The 17,307-nt window shown below is 42.2% G+C and overlaps 1 protein-coding gene across 1 annotated transcript in view; it reads right to left on the bottom strand.

The window, feature by feature from the left end:
• Nucleotides 1-17,307, bottom strand: part of LOC122928228 (E3 ubiquitin-protein ligase RNF14-like) — a 40,231-nt gene that overhangs the window by 7,092 nt on the left and 15,832 nt on the right. Inside the window, exons 2-6 of the mRNA XM_044280848.1 lie at nt 16,929-17,090; nt 14,551-14,702; nt 13,104-13,589; nt 8,405-8,633; nt 6,093-6,259 (exon numbers count right to left, since the gene is read on the bottom strand). Of these exons, the coding sequence (XP_044136783.1) occupies nt 6,093-6,259; nt 8,405-8,633; nt 13,104-13,589; nt 14,551-14,702; nt 16,929-17,082 (1,188 nt within the window). The 5' untranslated portion in view covers nt 17,083-17,090. The remainder of the gene's footprint in view (nt 1-6,092; nt 6,260-8,404; nt 8,634-13,103; nt 13,590-14,550; nt 14,703-16,928; nt 17,091-17,307) is intronic.

Raw genomic sequence — 17,307 nt, 5'->3', positions numbered from 1 at the left:
CAGGATGACCAGTCGGGGAATCGGTGGTCAGTGAAACAGCTGTACCTGCCGCAGGCCCGACATAGCCTGTACAAGGGAGAGCAGGTGGAGTTTACCCCAATGCGGTCCTCTAAAGGCCCCTTTGCTACCGGGGTAAGTCTGCTACAAAGGCCGCTGGTCCCAGTGTCCACACTGGAGCACTGGCAGGAGGACCCAGCTACCCGGGGACGCATTGGCTGCTTGCGGGAGACCAAGGAGGGAGTACTGAGTTATAAGGAACAGCCAGAACCAGAACCCCTCATACCGGGACTGCCGATACCTCCAACTATTGAGCAGCGGATAAGAAGTGAGGCCCAGACAGCCCTGGTCTATGGCCTGACTATAGTCACGTACCAGCTGCCCTGAAAAACCCAGCCACAGGTGTTCCAGAGGGAGCCTCCAGAGTTATCCCTCAGTCCATGTCTACAGGTCCCACTGCAGCCAGAGGTTCTGGACCATCTCAGCATGGCAGGAGCATCCGCTCCAATCAAGCAAAAGGTCACGGCAGCTATGAAAAGCATCACTACTAGGACCCTACCCAGAAACGACAGTAGGTGTTGTCAAAGCACCACTGTTAAGGCAAGGATGAGATACCAGAGGCAGGACAAGCCTCTCATCCAGTCTAGCAGCAGCTCCAGTTTTGAGGAGGATTTGAAGTCCCTCCTCTAAAGAGCTGCTCTTCTTTAACTGTCCTTTTGAAAAGAAAACCACAGACTTTTGGGAGCCATCCCATGGACTGCCTCTGAAGGGTGAGGGCCTATTGGCAGGATGTTCTGTGTTTTATTTTTGCAGGTTGCCCTGTTTCAGCACTCATCCGGATGGCCATGTGAGTTAGGACTCCCCCCACTATCAGCATCGAGTCCCATTTGCCAATTTTTCCCTTTTTTTCCCCCTTTTCAGGTTATTTGGGAGCCCCTTTCCAAAAAGGTTCCCATGACCTGTGCTGCTATACCTTTATTACCCATGTGGATTGCAAATTACATTATTGCTTTATGTGGATTACAAATGACTTTGCTATCTCATGTGGATTACAAATGACATTGTTACCTCATTTGGATTACACATGACTGTTATTCCCTATGGATTACAAAGGACTCTTTTGCATTTAAAAATACTTTGTTGCACTTATATTTCCTGTTCGGTGCACCCTATCTACCAGCATTGAAGAAATGGACTCAAAAGTGAATTTATTGCCTTATTGCACTATTTAACTGCACTAAATATGTGCCTTATATGTGCACTGCTTTATCGTCTAAGATATTTGCACAGTTTTTGCACTAATCTTTTGCATTTTCAGAAACGTTTAAAATCAACTGTGCCCATTGTGTGTATTCCTTTTCATGTACAACAATGTGGTACTATGCATTTTTGTATGGCCTATGGACTTTGCACTTTATACCATTAACCAGATTGTCAGCACCTTATTTCTTGCTTATATTGGACTGCCTCTGAGGACGTTAACATACGTCACAAGCAGATCTAACATCGCTGTTGCTCATTATGGACTGCCTCTGAGGACGTTAACATACGTCACAAGCAGGTCTAGCATCGTGAAGGCTAATCCCGCTTCTGTTATGTGACTGGAGAGAGAACCGGCTCCTCCTCCTTGTTTAGTGTGTCCTATGGCCTTGGTTGCCCAGCCTTATGGATGTGTGTTTAGCTACCAGTTTAGTCATCAAAGTGACCTTGCGAAAGCTATTTTAAGACCTTGGTGCTTGGAAGGGATTACAGGGTGAAGCCACCCTTCTGTTTGCCAGCATATTAAAGAATGTGGAGGGATCACAGTGCATAACATCCCCCTTGTTCCATATATGACTATGGCCAAGTCGCGGAGTATTGAGCGCTTAGTGCAGTGTTAGTACTTAAAAGGAAGTACATTTATTTGGTTTGGTTTGCTGTAAGAGGGAGAACCGTTGAAAGACACCCTACTCAGTCACGAACCTAGTAGTAGCCATCTTCTATGTTAGTCTATGTCAGTGTATTTTCACGCAACACTTTGTATTTTTCTAGGTACCCGGAGAGCATATATTTATATATTTATATAATTACCCTAAGCACAAGCCGAGGGCGGCTTGGTTCTTAAGGTGGCCTTACCACCTTTTATAAACCTCCACTATCTTCTATGGTAAATGTAATGTCATCAATGCACTTATGTCCAGATCCTGCAAAATGTGTATATTTATTTCTATACAACTGCTATGTTTATGTGTAATGTGCCTGGGTCACCAGCAGATGGCGGCAACAATGGCAGAGCTACAGGGACAGAGGATGGAACCTTCTATCCATTCTCTTCACTCCCTCGGGGAGGAGTTTAGTTAGTGAAAGTAAGTCTAGCCTACCCCTTCTAGGGGAAAGGTGGTGTCTAGCTTATCCCCCTGCTGGGGGAAAGGCTGTGTTCCAGCCAGCAGAGCACCTTCAGCTCTGCTGGACTTAGAGATCCAACCTACAAGCTTTAGAAGCCAGGAGTAAAGGTTCCCTGGATAAAGATAAAAGATACAGATAAGCATAAAGACTGAGTTAGACTACAGAAAGCTTAATAGAGCAGAAAGGAAAAGTCTCTATTTAATCCTATCAGCCAGAGAGCAGCTGATGTAGTAGTGCCGAGATTGTTATTGCCTACCAGTTTATGCCAAAGCCTGCTGGAAACCGCCACTATGGCATTCCTACCCTAGGTACCAATCACAAATACCATCTACTTAGGTGGACTCCGTGCCTCGTTGCTGAAATGCAACTGGCGTCACGACAAACACTTATAACATTTTACAGAAATCCCATGGACGTTTAACCCCTGTGTGCTGCACATACTGGAGTAAAAAAAATATATTATTTTTCATAAAATACATTATGCATGCAGGACTTTTGTCTCTGCTTCAAAAATCTTCTTCTGAGCTGAAACCTAACGAACCCCATTATAGTCTATAGGGCCCGTGGACTCCACTTGGCTCAGTTAGGTACTGAATCCGTTCTTTCCGTATTCCTGCCCCTAAACGGGGCAGGAGAACGGAAAGGCTGAACGGTGATGTGAACGAAGCCTAAACAATAAAGTAAAGTAAAATTGCAATGTAAAAATTAGCTTTTGCTATATTTGCAACGCAAAAAAGTATATAAATTGTGATGTAATTTATATGTAACAGTGCCAAAAATGATCCAATTTCTATCATATAAAACTAGGCCTTATACAGCCAAGTCAATGAAAAAACGAAAAAGTTATGTCTACTTAAACATGTAGAGGCAAAAAGTGCTAAAATAGCTTATTAAAGGGGTTCTGCAGTTTTTTTAAACTGATGATCTATCCTCTGGATAAATCATCAGCATCTGATCGGCGGGGTTTAGACACCCGGGACCCCCGCCGATCAGCTGTTTGAGAAGGCAGTGGCTATGGCAGTAGCGCCGCAGCCTTCTCGCTGTTTACCACAGGCCCAGTGACGTCACTGGGCCTGCAGTAAACAGTGAGAAGCACTGCAGGACCCCTTTAACCCCTTCCCAACCTATGATGAGTATACTCGTCATAGAGCACTGCTACTTAGCGCTTCATGACGAGTATACACGTCATGGCATTAAACTGTCACTATGTCTGCAGACATGTTGACAGCGCTGAGACCCCGGCTGTTACACACAGCCAGGCACTTTGGGTGAATGCCGAGGGGGGGTCCTGTGACCCCCTCTATCGGCGATCGCTGCAAACCGCAGGTCAATTCAGACCTGCGGTTTGCAGCGCTTTCCGCAGTTTCTGATTGGGATCACAAACTTTAAAATGCCCAAAATAAAGATTTTTCACCCCCCCCTGCACCCCTGAATGATTTTATGCCGGTGCAGGGGCGGTGTGGCGGGCGGGATCGCGATCCCCCGCCCGCCTCCTCTTGAATATTCATTGGTGTCCAGTGGGTATACCAGAGTGCCAGCACATTGCTGACACTCTGGTATAAACGGCTGACATCTGTGCTGCGATGTCAGCCGTTTAACCCTTTCCATACCGCGGTCCGTACAGACCGCTGTATGGGAAAGGTTAACAGTCAGGGAGCTCCCTCTCCCATCGGGGGGCTGCTGTGCCTTTGCAGCCCCCAGACAGGATGGGGTCACAGAGGGAGGGAGCCCTCCTCCTTCCCCGTCTGCTCAGTTGTGGCGGACGGGGAAGGTTCCCATGGCAACAGGAAGCCTTCTCAGGCATCCTGTTGTCTATGTGTCTATGGTGCTGAACAGATCTGCGCTAAAGGCAGAGATATGTTCAGACAAAGTGTAAGTAAAATACAGTACAATACACTATATAGTGTACTGTACTATATTATACAGACATCAGACCCACTGGATCTTCAAGAACCAAGTGGGTCTGGCTCAAGAAAATGTAAAAAGAAAGTGAAAAGAAAGTAAAGATGTATAAAAAAAATTGCACTACACGTATTAGGTATCGCCGCATCCGTAGCGACCTGATCTATAAAACTGTCATGTTACTTTCCCCGCACGGTGAACGCCATAAAAATAAATAAAAATTAAAACTATGAGGAAATATAGATTTTGCCCACCTTACTTCCCAAAAAAGGTAATAAAAGTGATAAAAAAAGTCGCATGTACGCCAAAATAGTACCAATCAAACCGTCACCTCATCCCGCAAAAAATGAGCCCCTACATGAGATAATGGCCCAAAAAATAAAAAAAAATATGGGTCTCAGACTATGGAGACACTATAACTTGATTTTTTTGTTTCAAAAATGATATTATTGTGTAAAGCTTAAAAAAATAAAAGAAAGTATACATATTAGGTATCGCCACGTCCGTAACGACCTGCTCTATAAAAATATCCTATAACAAAGGCCCTCAGATGAACACTGTCAAAAAAATAAAATAAAAACTGTGCTAAAAAACGGTGGGCACAACACTGGACCTGGGTGGAATACAGGGTGAGTGGACGGAGCCTCTAGGTGCTGATTTTACGCCCACATAGCACCTAGAGGCTCATTAGCATATAATAAAAGTGCTTTTTTAACAAAAACGGCTGCAGGGGCTAACGTTAGAAACATACTGTTATGTAGTGCTAACATGGGTGCATCGCTAATGTCAGTCAGCTACATAACAGTAATTCTGGTGATAGAAACCCTTTAAAATAGACAAATCACCAAGGTGACACACACCATAATGCATCCTAAGAGAAGTAATGTAATAGAAAAACCCTTATTTCTGATATTTAAGGACTCTATAATGACAGGGTCTGTTCCACAAGATTGGCACTTAGCAAATGTGGTTCCAATATTTAAAATGGAGTCAAAAACAGAACCCAGAAACTATAGGCTGGTAAGTCTAACATCTGTGGGTAAACTGTTGCCTATGCCAAATTCTTGACCTAACTCCTTTCCTGCAGCCAGAGGTATAACTTGACCAACATGTTCTTTCTATAATACTGGTGTCTTCTTATGTGGCACAAAGGTCTTTGGGCCCCCTCAGGCTCCTGGGCCCGGTAGCAACTTCTACCTCTGCACCCCCTATAGCTACCCTCCTGAATGTAATGGGAAGCTGAAAAGTATGTTTTTAATGCTAAGCCATGCCTCTAGCTCCTTCCAATGTCTATTTATACATGCTCAATCCTACCCAGTCCATTTGATAGTTATGTCCCTTTATTGCCCCCACACAGTAGATGTGCCCCTTTAGTGCCCCCATACAGTAGTGAAGCCTGTACTGTTAATAAAATAAAGAAATAACACTCATCTAGCACTGTTCCCCTGGCGATTGGACATCTTCTCCCTAGCAGCAGGCGCAAAGAGATGAGAACAAGAACGCACAGGCTGGCATGATGATCATTATTCCGCAGCCTGTGATCTCTTATTCAACACTGAAGGCATGATGAGGTCACCACATCATGTCTTGCCGGGAGGGCATCGGCTGTGTGAATTGTGAAGCAGGGAGCTGATGGCTCCATATGGATAGTGAAGACTGTCCCCCTGGATCTGGGAAAGTTGAGAGGTGTGCATCTGTTCTCTCAGATTTTGAGTAGTGGAACCAGCCCATTAAAACAAACATATCTATGCAATAAAGAAATGCCATAAGAGGTAGAAGGTTCTCTACTACTTTCTTTGATATTTTACCTCAATCGGAGCTTTACAACTAGGACAGGGCTTAGAGTTCTCCCCTAGCCACTCCTTACTCTTTAGCTCCTCAATTGGCTTTTTGAGCTGCCCATATATCTTCCTGAGTTCCGTCTTTTTTTTCCAGTCAGCAGCCAGATACTCTTTAACCAATTCAGCAAGTCTTGCTGGGAGACAAAAAACAAACAAAAACAAGGCATATGTTTAAACCGGTTGTCACAGTGTTTAATACTAATGACCTATATTTTAGTATATTTACTATTGATATTTACTACCATAACATCAACGGATTGATCTAAATGACACACTTCTGTTCACCAATATAGGCCTGTAACAATACCATTGTTTGATTACTTATTTAGTCAGTTTCAGTATACTGTATACTTCAGTATACAGTTCTTATTGTTTTATGTCTGAATTGGTCTTCTGTCAGCAGTAGTCATCCCTGAGGACTGGAAGGCACAATGTTGCCCTCATGCCCCTGCTGCGGTACAGCACATTGGAATATTAGTGATCAGATGTCTGCTTCTTGCTTAACCTGACATTTTTTGATACTTAGAAATCCAAACACTGATAATAGCATAACGTACACAGGGATTTTGTTACACTTGGGTTGTACATGTGACCAATCATTGTGCACACACCATATATATTTATGATATCTAATACACTAATACACTGTATTTTCCCCTGGTAGCAATGCTTTTAGGAGAAAAAATCCAAAATATTTTTTCTGTATGAACACATGTGAGTGTATACATGATGTGTAGTGTTGTAGAAATATTAATAGTTGTAATCTGCTCTCCAATGTCTTTGTGTAAGGAAAGGTAAAAATCTCAACCGCAGTCAGCCAAAGGTGTTCTCATGTTAATTTCTGCTGAGCAACTGCCCCGCCCTGCTCAGTCTGTTCACTTTACTCACAAAAGGTGTAAAAGGGGCTGGCCCATAACAAGTATGCAGGAAGTAATGACACACAGGAAGTGATGATACACAGGAAGTGATGACACACAGGAAGTGATGATATACAGGAAGTGATGACATAGGAAGACAAGACACCATCATTTAGAATACCCTAGCCAACAAACACATGTATGCAATAATCTACCATTACCACTGGAGTTAATTTTATCTAGCCTTGCTCAGTGATCAATGCCAGATAAAGTTACTATGGTCCTCATGCATGTTTATTTACAGGACAACGTCATTATCTCCAGCGGCTGATCAGGCGCACTAGAGACAACAAACGCACGTTCCTTTCGTTATATTGTTCTCTTAACAAATGCATCCACGCCAAGCCAATAAATCTGCGTCTTGCGCGGGGGCCCTAGCCTGCGTCCATACATCAGCCAACAAAACACTGCTCTGCTGAACACATCAGTCTCCCCCGGCCCACAGCCCAGTGCTTAGCACATGGACCATTCGCCAACGGAGACCTCTGCGCCCAGCAGCTGTGACAGGACATACACGGGAAGATATCCACTCCAATGGTTTACATGATGACAATACACAATACATTAAATACACATCCTACTAAAATTTCCCCAACAGTAGGTATTCACTAATGCAATGTGGACTTTCACACATGGGCTTTTTTTAAATAAATGCAGAAGTAGATCCAGCAAGAAGTCTTTCCATTATACTGTATATCTCATTCCTTTCCAGCCCATTTCTGGCTTTGGCTCAAAAGACTGCATGAAAAACTGCAAAACTTTTGGGAGATCATTTTGTTTTCAATTTTATCTTTGAAGCAAGTTGTCAGATCTTCAGCACAGAGGTCATTTAAGAATGATGAGAGGTGAAATAGGTCTGTTTAGTAAGGTGTATGGCAGAGTTATAGGTAAAATTCTGTTTTGATATATAATACAGCATTGAATTAATTTATATATTGCAACTATTAGCATATAACTACAAGTAAATGTATAATTTACAGAAATAACTATACTGTTCAGTTAAAGAGAATTTTTCAGTGCGTTTAATATTGATGGCCTATCCTCGGGATAGGCCATCAATATCTGATCAGCAGGGTTCCAACAACCCACATCCCCATTGATTATCTGTTCTACCAGAAGTAAGGAGCTAAACTAAACATTTCTCTAGCGGACAGGACCAGTTTACTACAGAACTGCTCAGATCCTCCAATTCACTTCAATAGGAGCAGTATTGCAGTAACCAGTTCCATTTACTACAGAAATGGACAGATCTGTGACGTTTCAGCGTCAGGTTGTGGTGCTGGAGCTACTGCAGAACAGCTGAAACATGACTTTAGAATTTACCATTATGATTGTACTACACAAACAAGCTATTGAACATACCTGCATTTACTATGCAAGGGGAGAGTCCATGGAAAGCCTTTTTGCAATAGACACAAAATGCATATTGGCAGACTGAGCAAATGCCCATTTTACCATCTGGCTCCTGCAAGACTGGTGTCTGACAGCTTAGACGTGGACAGTAAATGACATCGGCCATTAAATCCAAGCTTGACTTTAAAAGGAGACGATCATAGTGTCTGAAAAGTGGCTCCTCTACCAGATGCTTTACCTGCAAGTAAACATGGACATGAACAATGTACAGAGCTGGAGCTGTTCAGTACAAGATTTTACCAAACTTCAATTAAAGAAAGTGACCCAGGCAGCAAAAACTGGTGACAGATTCCTTTTAAAGCAGTTGGCCGACCCCTCATAAATTTAGAGCAGGCCAGGAAACTTTGAAAGCTGAGCCTCTGTGGCCACGTGCTGCACAGAAACACATCTTGCTTAGGTCAATGAATGGCTGCAACAGTCCACAGATGAGTCATCACACTTTTGGTCTGCCAGGTACCAGAACGAGCAGGGATTGGCATTGGCCTTGGCATTGGACTCAAGTGGCATTCAATAGTTGAGTGAGTTGTTTTCTTTAAAACAGGCACTCTTAATTTTTTTTTTGGGGGGGGGGGGGGGGGGCGGGGAGGTCAGACAACCTCTTTACAGAGAGGCCTGATTTGTGATCTGCAGATGCCTCCCACAGATTATTTGCAACTCTCTTTCTAAGCTTTCTATAGAAAGAAATCATCAATAATCGGCAGGGGGAGAAGGGAGAAGGTACCCGAGAGTTCATGAGCTTGAGGGCTCGGAGCTTGGCAATAGCGTGGAGTGAGTTCCAATGCTTGGCTTGTGCTGCTCAATAGGAATTTCAAGAAAATGACTGGACAAGAAAAAGTAATTGACACAGTAATCTTAAAAAGGATCTCTGTCACTAGTTTATACTGCTCTCAGATAGGACAGCATAAAAAGCTGGTGACAGATTCCCTTTACACGCACAATAAATGCATACTCGCTAACTCTCCCGAATTTTTTTTTTTTTTTTTTACATGTATTAGTTAATCACCAGAAATATTCAAGCAGTGTAATTTATTACACCCCAACTCAGTTGCATCCATACATGTTGAATCTTTTTATTATGGGAACCTGGTCAAGTGATCAAGTCTGACTCCTTGCTCTAATGTGTAAACAGGAACTCAGTCTCTCCTTGTGGCTGACTTCCTGTGAACTACAGGATGACATCATCACCCATCAGACCCCTCCTGGCAGCTCTCAGGCCCCTCCCCTTACTCCTCTGTATATCTCTGGATTCGGTTGTAGAAATCATGTCTACCCTTATAAAGGACCAGAAGTGTTGCTACATAGTAGGGGAGTGTATACAGTGGCTAGCTGCCATTATATAAGCCTCCTGTAATATCTATGTGTGCTGACTCTCCTGTGCAGTTCTATGGGATGTAGCTTTACATTGCTGTCCATCCCCCTGCATGAAAAAGCTAACAGGGGAGAGAGAGATGAAAGGCAGAGAGAGGAGACAGGCTCAAGTTGCATCACACAGGAATACATAGAAATTCCACAGTCTAAGGGGACAGCAGCTGTGTCACTAATCTGTCATGGCTGTCCTTAGAGGACAAACAAATCATCCATATACTGTGGTATTGATTTACAAGTTCTGTAAAGCATATATAAATATTTTATGTATAAATCATGCTAAATATGTCATGGATGTACTGTAGACTATGTGTGTATAATCAGGGGTCTGTATACAGACTTGTCTGGGGTCTCTGTGGGGGGACTGGTCTGAGCAGAAGCGGACTGGGAATTTAAGGTAGCCCTAGAAAAAAACTAAAAGTGGCCCTATTTTGTACGCGCGTCCAAATTGAGGTAAGGCATGGCCCACACAAGTACGCGGGACAACACAACTAAGTGGGGCCCCTAATACCATAGTGCGGCCCCAGCAGAACCAAATACTACAGTGCATCACAAATGAATACTCCAGCAGCACAATACGTCCCCAGAAGCTGCTTCTCTGTGGTGGCTAGAGCCAGCTACCACATTCTGTCTTTTTACTCAAGTTGCTTCAGAATGACAATAAAGTTAGAATCAGGAGTCAGAAGGGCAGCTGCGGCTGCCAACCAGGTACATAAGTAGTTGACGCATTACTTACCTGGCTGACAGCTGTGAGAAGGACTGAAGTGGCCCCCTGGGCATTGGCCCACAGGGAAGTTTCCCTATAGGATCTATGGCCAGTCCGCCCTTGGGTCTGAGCTTTGTATAAGAAAGAGTCTGGTCTGGGGCCTGCATACAGGTAGGAGATGGGTTTGGGGTCTATATACAGGGTAGACTGGTTTGGCGTATGTATGAAGGCCATGATCTGGTGTCTGTATACAGTCAGGAGACTAGTCTAGTGTCTGTATACAGGGGTCTCTCTATAAGGGGGCTGGGTATTAGATCTTTATACAGAGAGGAGACTATGGACTATTCCGGTATATGTGGAAATGGTTTGGGAGTCTGCATGCAGGTAGGGAAATGGTCTGATGTCTGTACATGAGGAGAGCTGGTCTGAGATCTGTTTATGGGGGGAGTGGGCTGGGTCTGTATACAGGAAGGAAACTTGTATGGGGTCTGTATACATGTGGGATTGGTTTGGGATCTTAATATAAATAGAACTGGTCTAGGTTTTGTACTATATACAGGAGGAACTGGTCAGTGTTTTTTATAGACAGTATACAGCGAAGGGCTGATTCTGGGTTTGTATATGGGGGGGGGAATGGTCTAGGGTCAATATACAGGGAGGGGACTGTTCTAGGGTCTGTGTATGGGGCGGGGACTGGTCTGGGGGGTCTATCTATTCCCAGGAGACCACAAGTAATATTTGCTGTGTAGAGTGTAGTGTGTGTTCAGAAAACTGCTTCATACTGAAAACCCTGGTTCACTGCTTCACGTAAAAAGTGGTTTGCATTGTTTTTACTAAATAAAAGGGGCATGGCATTTAAAAAAGGGTATATCTTATTTCCCAAAAATTTCCATGACACACAATCCATGCCACGTTCCTAAATCATCCAGATGATTATTTCCAAATTTGGCCAAGATGAGCAGCCTATTTAGTAACTCAAAAACACAATACTTGCCAAATTGTAGATCAAGATACTTACAAAACATAAATAAATTAAGTAGGCCCCAACAAATATAGATAACTAGTCGACAAATAAGAGTCTTGTATATGAAGATGTAGTCATAGACATAATGTAAAACGCATTATCATACTTGCATAGAAATAAGTGACTAGACTAGAGATTGAAGAAGAAAGATGGAAGAGATTACCGGAGGAATGAGGAAGAGTTAGAAGTTTTCCCACCTCATAAAGTGATGGCACTTCGCTAGGATATGTCATCACTTTATTATCACTGGGGGTCCAACCTCTGTGACCCCATTAATCCTGAGAAGAAGGGGGCACAGTGCTGATGTAGTACTGAGGGACATTCAGTGTTTTTCCCTGCATAGTAGTGTTCCCATGCACAGTGGGTCGCTGGAACGCTGTTGTGCAGTGAAGGACTGCGCAGCCTCTTTTTTCTCAGGATCACTGGTAGTCCTAGAGTTAGAACTTCCATGATCATAAAGTGATGTTATATACCAGCCATCAGTTTATGGGATGTGAATACCTCTAAAAGCATTCACTAGTCCTGAGAAACATTAGAAATCAATTAGAAGATGCGCTTAGGAAAAAGATAGGAAATCTACAATGTAAGAATTGTGTCTAGCATCACGTGATGGTTTACTGCTGGATCTCTGGAGCCCATTATTGTGTAGCCTACACTCACCAGAAAATCCTGTGGTACTCTGTTAGGCCATCAAGCTAAAATGCTCCAGGCCTAACAAAATGACTAAGCCTTAGGCCTCATGCACACGACCGTTTTTTTTAAGGTCCGCAAAAACGGGGTCCGTAGGTCCGTGATCCGTGACCGTTTTTTCATCCGTGGGTCTTCCTTGTTTTTTGGAGGATCCACGGACATGAAAAATGAAAAAAAAATCTAACTCGTTTGCCATTAAAATGATAGGAAAAAACGGACACGGACACGGATCACGGACACGGATGACAATCTTGTGTGCATCCGTGATTTTTCACGGACCCATTGACTTGAATGGGTCCGTGAACCGTTGGCCGTGAAAAAAATAGGACAGGTCATATTTTTTTCACGGCCAGGAAACACGGATCACGGATGCGGCTACCAAACGGTGCATTTTCCGATTTTTCCACGGACTCATTGAAAGTCAATGGGTCCGTGAAAAAAAACGGAAAATGGCACAACGGCCACGGATGCACACAACGGTCGTGTGCATGAGGCCTTAAATGAAAGGAAACCTTTCACCCTGATAATACTAATTAATCTGCAGGCAGCATGTTATAGAGGTGAAGATATATAGTTGATGTATATGATATATACTAGTATATGATATAAAGTTTTGTGGGAAAGGATTCAGTAAAACTTGTAATTTTTCCATGTATAACCATGCTCATTCTGGTATTTGAAGTCAAGGAGGCAGATCTATCAGTGATTGACAGGCTTACCTCTATGACTCTGCATACAGTTATAGCTGTCAATCACTGATAGGACCGTCTCCTTAACGTCAAAGCCCAGAATGAGCATGTATATGCATGGAAAACTTAAAAGGCAAATCCTTTCCTCATAATCTCCATTAAGTTTTCACTTACCTGAGCAGGTGTTGCAACAGATGTGCACTTTAGTTCAGGGCAGTTTAATGCATGGACTTGGCCGTCCTTAATCTGGATTTCAAAGTAGTCCTTGAGACAACAGTTACAGTACACATGCTGGCAATCCTTAAAGTGGGTGCACTCACTGCCCAATTTCTCCATAAAACAGATATTGCACAAGTATGGTTTGCTATCAAAAGCCTTCTTCTGTTGAGCTTCATTGAAGTCCAAGATGTATTTCACCAGGGCAGGCACTGACTGCACGTCTTGTATGGCCCGCTTGTCCAGTAAGACCCCATCAGCGCAGGTCTTTTCAGATTGAATACAACTCTGTAGACCATCACTACACAAATCAATCTCATATGGAGATTTTATATTCAAGTAATCGAGTGTCTCCTCCTTCAGAAACTGAATCCATGCAAACAAGACAACACATCCCCAGTTCTCCTCCCAGAGGTCATCTAAATGCTGGCATAACAGAGTCAGCTGAAATCATAAAAAATTAAAATTCTGATTTAAAAAAATGTATTCGTGCAAGTATACTGTTACGGTAAGTATGCTTTGGTATATACGCTTATGTATTCCAAATTTTCAACTTGGTATAATGAGGCATTGAAAAGAATAGTCCTCACACTGAGCACCATATTTATCAAGCCTCGCATCACCACTGGCACTTTTTCCAGTAGGTGTACCTGGCAAGTCACACCCTTCGTGACTTATTTACAAAGAAAGGTCACCACTATTCCACATGACAAAAATAAGCATAGCTCTGTAGCTCCATTTCTACAGAGATTCAGCTGAAAATCTTATCATCTGTATTCAGGATCATAATCTCTGACAAGTAGAGCAGAGAGAAGGATGAGGCAGCTCTTTACCTCAGTGTTGTGAAGTAACTTGTTCTCATGTGTGATTAGTTTGTAAAATATTGTATTGTGCAAATCAAAAAGAATGTCATAGTGATTAGGACAGGTTTTGTATGTAGTAATAGGACGGCAGCCATTTTATTTCTCCTAATGACTGTTCCCCAGACAAAACGAGCCTATCAAATAAAAGGTATTTGGGAATGTATTTATAATAAAGTATTTTCATTTTCCTAATTCCCGGAGAACCCCATAAAACAAAGGTCTACTTTTCCCATTTTTTTTTTGTTTTCCTCTGATTATCCACTTTTCAGTGTCACAATATTATTCATTCAGTTGAGGTTTCTCTGCTTCCCTATTGACTTCCATGAAACCCACAGTCAAATCTGTTTCCAAGAAGGTGGAGTTTTGAGTTGATGAGTTTTGAATGTGGATTTAGCAGCAAAACCACCAGTTTTTGGCAGATTTTAGCCATGTGAACATACTGTACTCTCAGATGGATGAGCCTGTGAGACAATGAACAAACCTAACTTATCTATAAAGAGCTTGTGTAAGGAATCCAGTCAGTATATCAAATGAAAACTAACCTGTGCCGGTGAAAGCCATTTGCAGCTTAGTGTGAAATTTGGGGGTGTAGTGGATGGGTAACCTGGAGGAAGTTCAAAGTTCAGCACAATTGGTGGCAGAAAGGACACAGTATCCTCAAAGTTGTCTGCAGAGGAGTTTGTTGCGCTATTACCTTTAGAGGAAAATACAAAGAAAGCTATTTTTAACATATACACCAAATTACAATATATAGTATCATATTGGCTTCATGTTCCTAAATATTATATATGGTCTATGGACATGTACTGTATTTATTTATACACCCTGCTCCTCATGTAAGTTATATGGTAAAGGCATTTGCTTTTGCATTTCAAATAATTGCATGTTTTGTTACTTACTTTTATGTTATTTAAGGAAATTATATGTGTCATAAGTGTCAACTAAAAACTAGCAGGGAAAGCAGCTGCCACCATTAGGTTGATTGTAAGTAACTAATACCTGAAAATAAGGCTACTTTTGTATATGATTTTTTTGCTGTCCAGTTTCGATATCCGGCATATCTAATCCAATATCTAAACTATCTACAACTAAAACCATTGTAAGTCAATGGGTGCCATATCAGATTTTTTAATCTCTGAAAAAAACGGATCTGGCACCATTGACTTACATTGGCATATTCAGTCTCCCATGCCGCACACAAAAGCGCTGCTTGTAGCGGTTTTGAGTCCGGCATGAGAATGCAACAAACCGGGACGGAATACATTCTAGTGCACTCCGTTCTGGTTTGATCAGTTTTGTTCCCATTGAAAAAGGAGCCCTGGCACTAGTTAAACATTGCTTAAAGAGTAACTAAACTTTGGAATAAAATTTTATTAAGATGTTCCTTATGCCATATTAAAACTTTTTCTAATATACGGTACTTTAAGGCTTTTAGTATTTTATTACAGTTTTCCCCCTTTAAAGCGCACCATTCCCTGTGCGCTTCAAATTCACTTCTCTGTACACCGCTGACAGCTCAGTGGTGTACAGAGTACGGACATGACATTTTATGAATGGGGCAGCAGCAGCGAGTATGGGCAGGAGCGCACATTGCTGCTTCTGCCTGTGCCCAACAGAGGTTTGCTAACTCCTGGCATAGCACATGGGTACAGCGTACCAGGTTTAGCTTAGCAAATTCTGCCTGATTCGGTAAGCTAAGAGCTGACATGCAGGACCCTTAGTTTAGTGGAGCAGGCAGAAGCAGTAGCCCACTCCGCTCAGCTAATCCTTACATAGTACATGGATACAGGGTACCCATGTGCTATGCTAGGAGTTAGTAAACCTCTGTAGAACACAGGCAAGAGCAGCAATATGCGCTCCTGCCTGTACTCACAGCGCTGCTGCCCCATTCATAAAATGTCATGTCCGTACTCCGTACACCACAGGGAATGGTGCGCTTTAGGCCTCATGCACACAGTTGTTTTTATCGGTGGGGTTCCGTTGTTCCGTGATCCGTGTCCGTTTTTGTTTCAGTGAGTATTTGTTTATTTTTGGAGGACCACCCGACATAAAGGAATGTAAAAAAAAGGCTAAGACAGGTTTTCTATGCAAATGATAGGAATAATTGATTTGAATGGGTCTGCAAAACGTGTTCCGCAGAAATAATAGGACAGGTTATATTTTTTTGATGGACTAGAACAATGGATCACGGACGCGGATGGCAAACGGTGCATTAGCCGAGTTTTTCACAGACCCGTTGAAAACCAATGGGTTCGCAGAAAATCACGAAAAACGGCGCAACGGACACGGAATCAAACAACAGTCGTGTGCATGAGGCCTTAAGGGGGAAAACTGTAATTAAAATATAAAAAGTCTTAACTTATATTAGAAAAAGTTTTACTATGGCATTAGGAACATCTTAATAAAATGTAATTCAAAAGTTTAGTTACTCTTTAAAAAAAATACTGGTTTCTAAATGACATGTCAAAACTGCCTATGTAAGAGATGGTGTAATGGGTCAAACTTTCCCCATTTATTTATTTATGTAATATAAGGGGGTCACTTGAGTACCTTATGGTGGTATTAGTTTTGTGTACAGTGCAGCAGCATAACCTACATACACTGTTAGGCGACACTATTTATTCACTGACTTGGTCTAATTAAGTGTGTGCAGCTATTTAAAATGTTCTCACTGCATTTGAATAACATCCATGTATGTTTAGATTTGCCATCACATAAATTACTGATAGCCAACAGATTTACCAGATATTTTCTCTAAATCATCAAATGCAAAGCTCAGCCCTGCTGATTATATTCACTGCTGCACTTTAAATGCTGGCGAACTAGAGACTGATAAAAAAAAAAAATATTTCTAAATGCTGAAATGTCCCCCATTTCATAAATCTATATTGTTTTTAACCATTGTCAATTTATTACTCACTTTTGATAGATATTACAAATTCTGAAGGTAATTCCAGACACAATTGAATCTCTCCTCCTGGAGCAGCATCTGTCCTCTTAAATTCGTCTTCAGAGTAAATACTGGTGAGGGCTAATAGTTCGTCCTCTTGTCCCTCTTGGTTTTCTGTTGACATTGACTTATCTGTGGCAGTCCAAAAATAATTTTGGTTTCATTTATCAAACTGGTGTAAAGTAGAACTGGCTTAGTTGCCCAGAGCAACCAATCAGATTCCTCTTTTCATTTTCCAAAGAAGATTTCAAAAATGAAAGGTGGAATCTGATTAGTTGCTATGTCATTTGATAAATGACCCCATTTTTATCTACATACTGTATTCCTTTAACCTATCTTTAATGGGACC

This window comes from Bufo gargarizans, chromosome 2, assembly GCF_014858855.1.
Source record: "Bufo gargarizans isolate SCDJY-AF-19 chromosome 2, ASM1485885v1, whole genome shotgun sequence".
Taxonomy (NCBI): domain Eukaryota; kingdom Metazoa; phylum Chordata; class Amphibia; order Anura; family Bufonidae; genus Bufo; species Bufo gargarizans.
Note: the sequence above shows the minus strand (reverse complement) of the source record. Positions and strands in the feature narration are given on the sequence as shown.